Source organism: Electrophorus electricus, unplaced genomic scaffold (assembly GCF_041902795.1).
Source record: "Electrophorus electricus isolate QZ-2024a unplaced genomic scaffold, ASM4190279v1 Scaffold63, whole genome shotgun sequence".
Classification (NCBI taxonomy): domain Eukaryota; kingdom Metazoa; phylum Chordata; class Actinopteri; order Gymnotiformes; family Gymnotidae; genus Electrophorus; species Electrophorus electricus.
The window spans coordinates 356116-370000 of record NW_027658780.1 but is presented as its reverse complement, the minus strand read 5'-3'; the positions used below and the strand labels follow the sequence as shown (position 1 = coordinate 370000).

Sequence of the window (13885 nt, the reverse complement as noted above, 5' to 3'; positions counted from 1 at the left end):
GCTTTGTTGAGGAAACTGTCCTTTTTTCCATTCACTCCCTGTTGCTCCATGGTCTTAGCCATCACTTTCTCACTATTGTCTCTCTATGTCTCAGTGTCTCACTCTTGTCTCAAACTCAGCATGTTTTAAACTCATGTGAAGGGTCATTATTGATGGTAAAGGCTGTATTCTCTTACTAATCCTCGTTGGTGTTCTCACTCGACTCTCTCTGGGTCTGTCTGGAATGGGTGCTGGGAGGAGGATATCCCGACTTAGCCAGCCTGTACAAACATCTCATTCCAACAGGAAGAACACCTTGACCACACACTGGAATTCTCTCTCTCTCTCTCTCTCTCTCTCTTTCTCTCTCTCTCTCTCTCTCTCTCTCTCTCTCTCTCTCTCTCTCTCTCACACACACACACACACACACACACACACACACACACACATACACACACACATTCTCTCACATTCTATCTTCATCTTTCTCTTTCCCTGCCTCTTACATACACACACACACACACACATACACAAACTGCCAGATAGCAGATAGACACTCGTGGCATGTGGCCATTAGATCATGTGATGTGTGATAAACACTGATTTTAACTCGCATGCAGCAAGGGCTTGTGTCCATCACAACATCAGTGTGTTCATTTAATACACATGCGCATGCACAATTTAATCATCACAGCTGTAATTACAGTTTCTCATTCTGTCTCCCACACATGCACACCTTCAGAGAGTAGATGTTGCCATAGCAGCGGTGGCATTTCACCTAATCCTGATGGAAGAACGAAGGGGCATCGGCACGGTAACAAGGTAAAAAAAACAAAACAAAACAAAACAAAAAAACAACCAAAGGATAGGTGATAAAATTAGAGTATCTCTGTAGGAAAACAACACATTAGAAGGGTTTGGCTCTCTCCATAGAGGGGAAACATTACCTAATATGCACATCCACCTAGAAACAATGCAATACACAAAAGACAAACTCATTTTCATTATTAAAGTGTGATACATGAAACACATGATCACTGTCCTCTCCCAACCTTCAATGCCAGACCTCACGGCCCAAATAATTACCACATCACCACGGGCTTTCATTCTATAGCTCTCTAGTTTTCATTTTGTTCAGAGTATAATTACAGAGCCACCCCTGCCCCTACTTTGACTCTCTCTCACAGCCACCCACAACCACCTCCTTCCTAAAAATCCTCGTGGAGAGTCAAAACTCTTCCTGAGTTAATTGGCGTGACAGTGGTGTGTGACTGTAGGGCATTAAAAACAGCAGCCCCCACTCATGCAGCTTGGCGACAGGGGCTACGGGGGAGGGGCTTCCCACAAACACCTTCCACGGGAAATGACCCTGTCTGCCATGTCGCAGGCCAAAACATCCTATATGTGCAGTGCTCATAGACATATCTGTGCAAGCTTGTGTTTGTGAGTGTGTGTGTGTGTGTGTGTGTGAAGTTCCCCAGCCAGGATGTATTCTATGAAATTTGGAGACCTAGGTCAAATATTGTTAAAAGTATGCTATTCCCAGCCACAAACATTGTCAGACTGTTATAGGTATGTTGTAATAATACAACTGGACAAAGTATTTAAAATAATCAAAAGGATAAACTCACAGAAAAGGTCACAGAAGTGCAGGAAACGTGACCTTTCGAAAGATGAAAACGTCCTGCTTTTCTGACTATTTGCCAGCTCCTTATCACAGTGCGCTCATGGTGACCGGGTTCGTGTGCATGCGTCTGTCAGTTTAACAGGGCCTGCTATCCTGAGCGCTCCCCCTTTATTACACCCTCTTGCTGTTGGCCATTGGGCCAAGCAACTTCCTCCAGTCAATCCAACAGGACCTTAGAGAAACCATCCTCGTATCCGCTCGGCCCTAACAGTTCTGCGGCATTATTAAGCTACCACCTACTGACTGCTGGTCTGCTTAGATCCTCCAAAGCTCACGTTTAATCAACACATGCCAGGAGAGATCAAGAAAGGGACTCAGGGGTAATGAGGAGTGAAGGATTAGCAATGAGAGGCCAGAGCATGTAGGAAAGTCATCAGGAAGAGAAACGAGGAAGCTAATCGAATAGCTCAACACCAAACACCCCACGGTGTGTAAGTGGAGCGGTGGTTAAATATAGCCGCCAATCAGAGAGACAAGGCGAGAATGAAACACAGTTCACCTGGCAGCTGGATCACGCAAGCATTGCGAAAACAGAAATAGGAGAAACAAAAGAGAAATAAGGAGTGTATAAAAGACAAGCAGAGCGAACAGTCAAGAAGGGAAGTAAATAATCGTGTAAATGTGACCCACAGTGCTCTTATAAAGTCGCAGACACAAACACACTGGCATGTACACTTCCACGGCTATCTTTATGGGGGCTTTCCACTGACCTGTGTGTTGTTGTAGATACTGGCTTTGCCTACATGAATGACAAACTGAAATTGTAACCAATGAAATGTTATAGCTCCTTTGAGTTTTCTAAAACAAAGCTGCACACAAAAGCAGCATTTTGCAAAATAAAGCACAGTGATGTGAGGATTTTAATGTTTTCCAATAACAACCCCACAAAGAAGAGAAAGCATAGCAAAGTTGTTTGACATCACTGTGATGACATAAAAAGCCTACTCCCTCTCCTCTTTATTCTTATTATAGAAACTTCCATTTCAAACCAATTTGCACACAAATGAAACCATTAAAGCATGGGGCCCCTAGACACGGCATGTCCCAAGGTTATTAACTTCACTAAACATAAGAAAGAACCTTAATGGAATTAATTAGCTGTCTGCTGTCTGTCATGCTGACCAGAAGTACTGTTAGTATGGGTAATGTAGGTTTGCGTGCATGTGTGTGTGTGTGTGTGTGTGTGTGTGTGTGTGCGAACACAGTTTGTGCACAGATGTTACAGATTAGAATGAGACAGAAAGAACTTGAGAGAGAGAGAGAGAGAGAGAGAGAGAGAGAGAGGGAGAGAGAGAGAGAGATATCAGTAAAAGGGTCCTTTACATGGCTCAACTCCTGTGGGAGTTCTCAGCTATGCCTTGTGTGTAAGCGTGGGAGACGAGACGGGGGGGTTTCCCCATTTCCCCAGCACCTGCCCCCAGGTAAGTAAGTATCTCTGGTTCCCAGGCAGCAGAAATGCCCAGGTAACTGAGTGACAGAACTTTCCAGAATACAATACAATAGAGAGCAGTATCAACTTACCACGTCTGCCACAACACACAGACAACCTCTTTGAAACACATACACACACTCACACACTTTTGCACATGATTGCATGTACTGCAGTCATACTGTTTTAGTAGAAGTATATAAAAACTTATATTCACTTGTATGTAAGCATGCATACACAGAGAATTGACATCTACCACATAATCAGTCACCAAAACACGTGTCATGTACTGAGGAACCTGAATCCATTAGATAGCTCAAGAGAGGGCAGCGGGTCAGACCTCCCTGACCTATGACCTCTGAGAGTATTGAACCAAAATAAATGTCAGTGCATAATGGCAGAGAGGGAGATAAAATGAGAGTGAGACAGATTTGGGGCAAGGGGTGGGTCAGCAAATTTGGGTAAAACTTGGGTAATCTGTTTGCTCTTATTCTAACACAATTAGCAAAATCAAATATTTCATTATTTCATTACTTGGTGACACTCTTTGGGCAACAGGCTACTGATACTGAGACAGGAAACCCTGGTGGCCTGCATCAGACTACATAACACTGGTGAGCCAGCCATCTGTGGGGGGCCAGCCTCCCTTTGGTCACTGAGGGGAGCACATACCTTTTACTGCTGATGACTCTGATCAACAGGGATTTTGATAACTCTTCCCTCTTTGACCTTCATTTATAAAATCTGACCCTTAGCTCAAGCCATCGTTGACCTCGCAAATTGGAACTGCATGCCCGGGCCTGCTCCCAAACTCATTTACGTGTTCAGTGGAGGGTGAGCTTTCAAGGTTTTTTCTGAGAAGCTTTGGACCAAGCCCAAACCTTCCCATCCGGCCAAGATTACGGAGGTGTAATGTACCGAGGGAGTGAATTAAACAGATTAGAGAAACAGGTGAGTGTCGCGGCCAAAGACAAGAAAGGGCGAGCGTGCTGAGAACACCACACCCACTGAAGTTCTGGGACAGAAAAGGGCAGCACTGTGCATTCCACACAGCACTGTGCACATCAGTTCACTACCTGCATTTGAACTGTCCTGCTACACTCTTTTTTTATTTAGAGAACATGTAACACTACACACAGTACAGTGTCATAAGACCGTGGGTTGACATTAGTATTTGTGAATGACCAAACACCTTCTCTGATTCACGAAGCAAATGTGGAACTTGAGCTGTATTAGGCTTGACTCACTGTATTACTGGAGAAGGAAGGTTACTATGAATAATGTCCTGAGGTAACAAAGAATAATGATCCAAGAGAGAAAGAAAATAAGAAAGACAGACAGAGAAATAAAGGGAGGGAAAGAGGGTTAGAGAGAGAGTGAGAATAAGGAGGGGAGGGGTGGTGTTGGTATGAGTCTCAGCCCGGTGCCCAGGTCACCCCCTGAATCATTTTAGCCTTAAGACCATGGACTCAAAGCCTATGGTCTGAGAGCAAAGTCACCTTAAAAAGTCACCAGCACACACACACACACACACACACACACACACACACACACACACACACACACACACACACACACATACACACACACACACACACACACACACACACACACACACACACACACGCAAAATTTTGTAATCCTTTGTGAAACGAGAGAGTGAGCGGGAGAAAGAGACAGAGTGATAGAGTATGAGAGTGAGAAAGAGAGTGAGAAAGAGAATGCGAAAAAGAGACTTTGTAATCTCTCGAGAATATGAGAGAGAGATGCTGAATGAGAGTAAGAGTGAGAGAGAATGATAAAGAGAAAGACAGAGAGAGAAGGGGAGTGAGAGAAGGCTCAGTTTTCCTCATAATAACTGTGTTCACCTGTTCGTCCCCTCATCTGGGGCTGTGGGATACCCCTTATCCCGCCTGCCCCAAAACCCCCACACAAAAACAGAGAAAGGCATAGAATGCAAGAGAAATCCCCCTCTGTCTGTCTGTCTCTCTCTTTGTCTGTCTCTCTCTCTTTGTCTGTCTCTCCCCCTCTGTCTTTCTTTCTCTCTCTCTGTCTTTCTCTCTCTTTGTCTGTCTCTCTCTCTGTCTTTCTCTCTCTTTGTCTGTCTCTCTCTCTGTCTTTCTCTCTCTTTGTCTGTCTCTCTCTCTGTCTTTCTCTCTCTTTGTCTGTCTCTCTCTCTTTGTCTGTCTCTCCCCCTCTGTCTTTCTTTCTCTCTCTCTGTCTTTCTCTCTCTTTGTCTGTCTCTCTCTCTCTTTGTCTGTCTCTCTCTCTTTGTCTGTCTCTCTCTCTCTTTGTCTGTCTCTCCCCCTCTGTCTGTCTTTCTCTCTCTCTGTCTTTCTCTCTCTTTGTCTGTCTCTCTCTCTCTCTGTCTCTCTCTCTCTTTGTCTGTCTCTCTCTCTCTTTGTCTTTCTCTCTCTTTGTCTGTCTCTTTCCTTTTTTTCCTCTCCAAGTCCACACTACCCCTCAGTCCAACCCTGAAACTGAACCATATTGGCTTTCTCTTTCTCTGGCTGAATTTTCTCACACTCAGAAGCGACACCCCCACCCTATAAACACATTGACACATGGGCCCACAAAAAAGGTGTAGGACTTTACAAAGGTATACATCCAAAAAGAAAACAAATCACACATACACACACACACACACACACCATTATCATCATCATCATTATCATCTCATTTCACAGGCTTATTGAATTTTCTTGTGCTTGATACATACTGAATAATTCCCTGTGGAGTTCACTAACTCATACACTGTGTGTATGTGTGTGTGTGTGAGAGCGAGAGCGAGAGAGAGCGAGAGATACACACATTACTCTACAGTTGGTGTGAATCTAATAATTTCCCTCTCCTCCAATGAAGTTCCAGTTGGCTTTGGACTTTATTGAAAACATTATTATGACTCAAATTATAAGCATTATAACCTCACTGCAGATGTCATAAAAAGCTCCCAGACATTAATAACAAACCAGAAGTGAGGGAGATACACAGTCTCCACATTCTGGCTTAACTAAGAGAGCAGCAGGAACACAGGGAAGAGATCACAGTGGGCGTCTAGTGTACTACTAGGCGGCAAATCATTTTAAAGGCTCCTGTCACCCAGGGCTGCTCCCCAGAGCTCCGGACAGACAGACAGCGGGATCAGCCCGAGTTGGCCGAGGACACTAGGGAGAGGTTACTGTGTGGACCCCAGAATGATTAGGAGATCGATGGGAAGCCGGAGAGCGTAAGGGGGATGCGGTGGTGGTGGTGGTATTGTCGGCCAGGGAGCATCAAGTTGGCAGCCTGAAATAAAAGTCCTGACCACACTACGAAGGAGACATGACCACAGGGCCAAACAGATGGATCCAGCTCTACTCGAGTTGTCTCTCTGGTCAGGAGACTGTGCTCTGGTTAACATTTATGGACCAAGCTGCTTATGTCCTGTAACACTGACTCACTTTCTGCTGGGTTGGTCTCCCTCTCTCTCTCTGTCTCTCTCTCTCTCTTTCTCTCTCTCTCTCTCTCTCTTTCGCTCTCTCTGGGATGTCTGGATCCCTGTGTCTCAGCCTTGTATTGTTGAGATATTTTAAGCCATGAAGGAATAGCAGATGGAAAAGCTTGAACCTGAAGTGGGAAAGACTGGGCTAAGATGTAATTGAGCAGTAATAGCCCGTGTAAGTAATGTTAGAAGGGAATCAGACCGATCCATTGTGGATGATAAGACAGAAAGGTCGATCTGTCTGGGAGAGCCAAGAGGAAAAACAAACCCCTAAAGAATCAAAGATTGCAGAATTATAAATATGAGCAAGGGCACCATGAAAGTAGTATTAGGACACTAGTATGAGAATTATTTAAATGGGATTGAATTAATACCAGTGAGAGGAGAGGAGAGAGAGAGAGAGAGAGAGAGAGAGAGAGAGAGCATGGGGTCAGCACCAGTGCATCTCTGTGCCATCAGTGAGCCAATGTCATGGCAACTGAAGGCAGCTCAAGGTGAAGTGAATGACATCTAGGTAGCAAGTCAACAACTATAGTAACCACAATGGTTATCTTTTAAAAACAGCAGTCTTTGCCTGAGACAGTAAACAACAACACATTTTAAAATGCAATGGAGCCTACAATTCATATTTTTAAAAAATGCAATCGTGTTTAACCCCCCCCCCAAAAAAAAAGATCAGCCAAAAATAAATTCCTCAGCCATAAGTGCCTTGCTATGGCTGCTTTATCTGATCAGCATGGTGTCTGATCTGTAGACATACTCACCGGCCAAGCATAATCGAATGGGATGATGATCCGCCCCCCCTCACCCCCCTCGTGTGCACGGTGACGCACGGTGTGCGAGTTCCCGCCCAGGACTGGTGTGCTGCCTATGCCAAATGTACAGGTGCCAGTGGGTGCCACCCGGGCCTGGTACTCCTTCAGACAGGCCCTGAAGAAGGTTTCACACTGATCATCGAGCAGACAGTCCTGCCCCCTACTGGCCTGGGGGTCACAGCACTGGCCGCTCTGAAGAATGCCCAGCGAGTTTTGCCACTGGTGGATCTGCAGTTCAAACGACCCCACGGCACGCACAACCTGAATGAGGCAGAGGAGAGATCGAACGTTAAGCTTCCTGCTATAACAGGTTCGGTAATAGACAACACAATAATGACACAACAACGTGCAGTAGTTATAGTCTGGAAATCTACATGAAAAATCGTTACAGAGGAATGCAGCACTTCTAAGAAAAGAATGTCATTCTTTATTTTCTTGCATCAGTAGTGATTATTTACACTGTAGTAGGCTTGTTGGTCATCTTTCTACACACAGGTAAATAAACACCAGAAAAATATCACTATATAACATATCACTATATAATTTTAAAAAAAATTATATTTATGTACAGAGCTAGGTACTGATTGACATCACATATCACATTGTGAAAACTAGGAAAACTAAAATACATTATCGCCACAAAAATTTATTTATAAATATTTAAGAGATATCTTACACATCTTACACATGCGGTAAACTCATATAATCACATAATGTTACACATGCAGTGTCCTCTCACACACACACACATTACTAATTTGGATGACTCAGCAAAACCTAAGGTCAAAACTGCAAATAAGTTCAAAAACACACTAGTGCTCTGTGTATGTGTGTGTCCTTGATGAACTGATGTTTATGCATTTGATCAAGAGAGTCAGCACACACTGACCACACTTCCTAAAAACTGTGCCCTTGTTCTACTGCCAGACAAGGAGTCGTCTTGGGACCCAGGATAGGACGCGGCAGTGCCGGTGGGAGTAAGAGAGGGTGTGGGGGGATCGAATCACTCCAAAGGGACGGTTGCTCTCCCCACTGCTGGGAGGCTTGTCTCTATCTGTGCGATCATCTCACCTTATCCTTCTCGATCTTCCGCCCCCCAGGTCATTTACCCCCTCCTCCATAAGCGCTCGCTCTGTCTCCGTCTCTCTCACGCTCTTTTTTCCGCCTCTCCCCATTCTCTTTTCCCATGCGACGGCTACGTCCTGCCCCTCTACGCCGTGCTCTCTTTCGTCCTTTATTTCTCTCCATCAATGCCACTCCTGTCTTTTCTCTCCTCTCCTCCCGAGGGACAGCAGACACTCGGAGCATAGGGTTCCCTCCCTCGCTCTTCATTACTCCTTTCTTTCTCTCCCTCATTTTTTATTACTCTTCTTTCTCTCCCTCACTCTTCATTACTCTTCTTTCCCTCCATCGCTCTTCATTACTCTTCTTTCCCTCCCTCACTCTTCATTACTCTTCTTTCCCTCCCTCGCTCTTTATTACTCTTCTTTCCCTCCCTCACTCTTCATTACTCTTCTTTCCCTCCCTCACTCTTCATTACTCTTCTTTCCCTCCATCGCTCTTCATTACTCTTCTTTCCCTCCCTCACTCTTCATTACTCTTCTTTCCCTCCATTGCTCTTCATTACTCTTCTTTCCCTCCCTCACTCTTCATTACTCTTCTTTCCCTCCATCGCTCTTCTTTCCCTCCCTCACTCTTCATTACTCTTCTTTCCCTCCCTCGCTCTTCATTACTCCTTTCTTCCTTTTGTGAGAACCAGCTGAAGCTCTCTCTCTCTCTCTGTTCTTTGTGCCATATGGGTTCTCTCTTCACCTCTGCTGTTCGTTTTCCCATCTCTCATTTACTGAGATGGAAAAGTGAGGAGACACACACACACACATTTGAACTAATAAGCTCCACAGAGACGCTGTGGGTCAGAACTGGTCCGCGCAGAGACTGATGGATGCAAGGCAGTAGAAAGATTTCTTGACGTCACACACAGACCAAGCCCGGTAGTGACATAAAACAATACACGCAATGTATTATACCAGAAAATATATACGCTAAGTGCGAAAAAAGACTGTAAAGTCTCAGAGAAACTCAAACCTGGAAAAATATCACCTGTTCATTCACTCTTACACACAAGAAACAGTGAGTAGTATCTAACAATGAGAACCAGTGGTGTGATCTGCACATAGGAGGCACTGCTACACATTAGGAAGAGCTGATGTCTGATAAGCTTTAAGATAGAGACCAAAGAGAAAACCTCAGGCAGCAACACACACACACACACACATGCACACAACTGTGCTGTCTTAAGGAATCTGGAGGTAGACAGCAAGGCTCGGTGGTGTCTGGCATCTCTCTGGGATGCTTCCATCCCAGCCGAGCTAGTGAAAGCCTGTACTGTCTCCCGACTCTAGCAGGGTGCCACACCGCCCCGTTCCTGCGGCCGCACGTCGCACACATCAAACAGCCGGGCAGAGATAGCGAGCCGGCCCTCACGCTCCACGTCTCTTTCTTCCTCTCCTGCCATCCTGCGCCAGGGTCATTCCCCACATACCTGCGTTTCAGCAGCCCCCCACCCACATCTCCACCCCCCCCTCCATCTCCCGTTTCTCTCACTCTCTCTCTCTCACTGTATCCCTCTTTCTTCCTCTCCCTTTCTCTCGCTCTCCCTTTCTCTTCCTGTCTCGCCATCTCCTTCCTTCTCTCTCTCTCTCTCTCTTTTCCTTTCCCTCTCTCATTCTCTCCCTCCCTCCCTCTTCCTCTCCCTCTCTCCCTCTCTCTCTCACTGAACTGCAGCACAGGGCTTTAAAGCCAGCAGCCCTAATGTAGAGCAGCACCACTGACTGGCGTGAGACAGTGGACAAAGGATGACCATTCGTATAATATCACTGACCAATATTATGCTTTAAGTACCAGGCAGTACACCACACAGTAACTATCATTAGCACTGCTGTCTTTGTTTGAAATGACCTAAATTACAGGAGTTTTGACCATTTCTGCTCAGATCTGCCCAACATCAAGACAAATTTTAAAAATGTTCAGATAAAATAGCTTTTGTCCAACTTTTAATAGACTTTTCAACAATCCACTCAGAATGACCTGTTATTTATGTGACTGCCAATAGCTGCCCATCATATTTATGGCCCATGTACTACAAATTTTGAGCCTAACCAATCAAAAACTGCAATTCAAAATTGCATTGCTTAAAAAACATCACATATAGCTCTTACTTTATGTAGCAGAGAAAGCATGACAGACAGACAGACAGACAGACAGATGGACAGATAGATAGATTTTTGAATACACCCTTTGCAGACATTGCTTAATATTGGAACACTGCTCATATCTCTCCCTTACCTTCAGGATATAGATTCTGAGCAAAGATCATGTTTTGTGTTATACCTTTCACACATTAATGAATGTCATTACATTGACACATTAGACACCTGGCATACTTTTTACAGGCCCAGAAGCTACCGTGCATGCTGATCCAGTGGCATCATAATTCTGTGACCTTTGCAGAGAATGACAGCCCGAAGCATGAAGCAACACACTGTGGAACAACACAAGGCCGACTGCACCGTTCTCACGCCCTCAGTACTGGGCCAGGCATGTCCGCCCACGGCAGAAACCGCCAGTACACAAAAACACACACTTGGCCTCTCAGCTCAAAGGCTCGTCCCAGTCGGAATCTGGCCTCCACACAGTAGGCCGGGGGTCATTTCTAATGTGGGCTACAAAGCCCAGCCCTGATCACCTGGACAGGGGGCAGAGGGGAAAGGGATCGGGGCAGCATGTAGAAGAAGTTTCTTCCTAATAGGTCTGTAAACACTTCAGTGGAGCGTCTATGTCCACTTAATACTCACAACGCAGCTAGTCTCTGTGGAGGTTCATGCATTTGTTTCGGTTACCTTGGCGATGGATTACGAACCATTTATTCCTTAGCGACTTTGAACGCTGCAAGGCGCAAAGTTATATTTGACTGGTGATGCGGTCAAGGCCTCGCAGGGATTTTGCGCAGTGACGTGTGACCGGAGGTGAGCCTAGGTCACCTCTCAAGTCTCCAGCAAGCTTATATCTGTAAACGTAATGAAATTGCAGAGAGACGCCCTGTCTAAACAGAAATGCATTGTACCGCCCCTGCTTATAAAACAAGAGTTTTATTATTTGCGTAAAAACAAACGGACGTTGTTAGTCCGAATACATTTTATACAGAATCCTGTCACAATGTCCGTACAAAGGATTTAACCGTGCCCCACTGCAAGCATTTCAATGCAAGAATGTCCTGTATGTTTATGCAAATGACAAATAAACCTGAATTGACGATGTTACAGTGTACACATCCCCTTGGATATTTCACAGAAATAAGTTTGATTCCGTGGTTTCCTATGCGCTCTGGTACGTTCTTTTTCTGTAATGCGGGCGAAATAAAATAGATCTGAGAGGAAAACAGACAACACGCCCATAGAAGCAACAAGTGAACCGCGCAACAAAAAGAAGGAACAACAGGTGGCGTTAGATTCTGGCTTGCGGAAAATCTACACGGTATTATCGTGCACATTTTTGATAGAGGCAGACAGGTAAGTAAAATCACGACATGGTTAAACGGCGGCTAAAATCGTACATAAATCTTCGGCTTACCTGCGACTGCAAAGCAACTGAGAAAAGAAAGAGCACGGTCCAGTGGTGACCCCGTTTCAGACCCCTGACTGCAGCCCGTGCACTTCTCGCGCTCTTCACGTCAGCGCTTTCCGTACTCCCTCCGTAACTGACCATCTTCGCCGCATGCATTTGCGGACTTGGACTGCGCGTACAGAACCTCGACCCCGTTATCCAGATTGGTTACGTTTTCTTCACTTAAAAAATCTTGCCATCGTGTTGGAGACAGCGTGGCAATAAAATAAGATACACTGGTAGCGTCCGCAGATAAATGATGAGACCTTCGGAGTGGTCGACCTGCCTACTTCTCGCCCCGGTCGCTCTCACACTTTGTGTGGAGTCCTGGGTGGGTTCTCGGGGGGAGGGGGGAACCGTTCCCACTACCTCCTCTGCCACCTGCCGCCCTTAAGGTGCTTTGGATGCCCGACTTACTGGTTCACTGACTCGAACTCTCATCCTCTTCACTCTCCCACTCTCTCTGAGCCGCTGACTTCTTCACCCTCGCTTAACCCCGGGTCGCCGCTGTTTTCACTCGTTCGTAAGCCTCCCCGTGCGGTTAACTTGTGACCGGAATGGAAGCATGCAAACAGCTCGGCAGACCGCTTATGAAGTGCGTGACAGTGTGTGTGGAGACTGAGGCATGAGTGCGTGTGAGTGTGTGCGCGGGTGTATGAAAAAGGGCGAGAAAGGGACAATGCTGTGGGAATGCCTGGTGAAGCGAAGCGTTGCGTATTTGAATCGGGAGGGAGTGTCCGCAGAGCGAGGACAGTCCTACCCGTCATCTAGTTTATGCGCCTAAGTTTCTATAATAGGGCTGGCCGCTTATAGATGAAATTTCACCTAGATAATAAGCCAAGGTAGACTATTTCACTGCGACCACTGGATAAAAGTGGACAGCACTTCAAATCGATTGTGTGTTACACGTCATGTTCAATATTCAGTGGAGTGGTACCCTTTTCACGGGTGTGTACACCCTTTGCAGTGCAGCAATAATGGTCCGATCCCCTCAAGCTTCACGTAATCTCCGAGCGAGATCAAAGTGCCGCGCCACCAATTAAGTCTCCGTTGGAAGTCGGACAAAAGACACGGGCAGCGGCTCGTTAGATTCAATAGGTCTGCACTTTTATGCAAAAACAGCATGTTCTTGCCGCGCGGCATAAAAAATGGGCAGAATGCTTTCACTGACTTAATCATTAGGTCATTGGGTGAAGACAAAGCAGTAACCCAAAGCGGGCTTATTCAGGAGTTCGGCCCCCATGCTGTGATTGTGGTGACCCCCCGTTTTCCAGTGGATATGGGTGGTTAATCATGCATAACCCAACTAACAGCTGAGCGCCGGCGTATTTATATGGGCTACTTGTGCTTGCAGTAGTGCGCGTGATTTGATGTTGGGTGCGCGTAACGGGCATCTGATCCCACAGATGTGCAAGCTATTAAACAGAAAGAAAGAAAATTACAAAACGCGCGCCCACGTTTTGGGCAGTGGTTGCGGAACATTTTCCGTTAAGCAGTTTCTGTCTGCGCTTAGGATATGTTTAGGCACAGAGGCCACTGAACAACGCAACTGTTTTATACTTGAAATAAAATGAGCCAGTTTTATTGAAACCAAGCCGCTTCGGCCTCCCTCCCCTTCCTCTCTCAGGAGATGAACTTGTTGCTGACGCTTACATCCCTGGCAACCAGTTGTTTCCCAAAGCAGTGACCCAGGGACAGAACAGAGGGCTCTTCAGCGCGAATCAGTCATTAGCATAGAGAGGCTCTGACCCGGGGCATGAACTGAATTTCAATTGCTCCTTATTCCGAATTCAAGACTGAGGGACGATTCTCTGATTTATTAGGTACACACG

The 13885-nt window shown here is 45.8% G+C and overlaps 1 protein-coding gene across 2 annotated transcripts in view; it reads right to left on the bottom strand.

Annotated features, from left to right (window-relative positions):
- Positions 1-12760, bottom strand: part of LOC145656218 (uncharacterized) — a 32112-nt gene extending 19352 nt beyond the window's left edge. The window contains exons 1-2 of one of the 2 annotated variants that reach the window (XM_081709577.1): positions 12021-12760; positions 7341-7652 (exon numbers count right to left, since the gene is read on the bottom strand). In XM_081709577.1, the coding sequence (XP_081565703.1) occupies positions 7341-7652; positions 12021-12170 (462 nt within the window). In that variant the 5' untranslated portion in view covers positions 12171-12760. The remainder of the gene's footprint in view (positions 1-7340; positions 7653-12020) is intronic. The other variant, XM_081709578.1, reaches the window with a different exon arrangement.
- Between the last annotated feature and the right edge of the window lie 1125 nt (positions 12761-13885).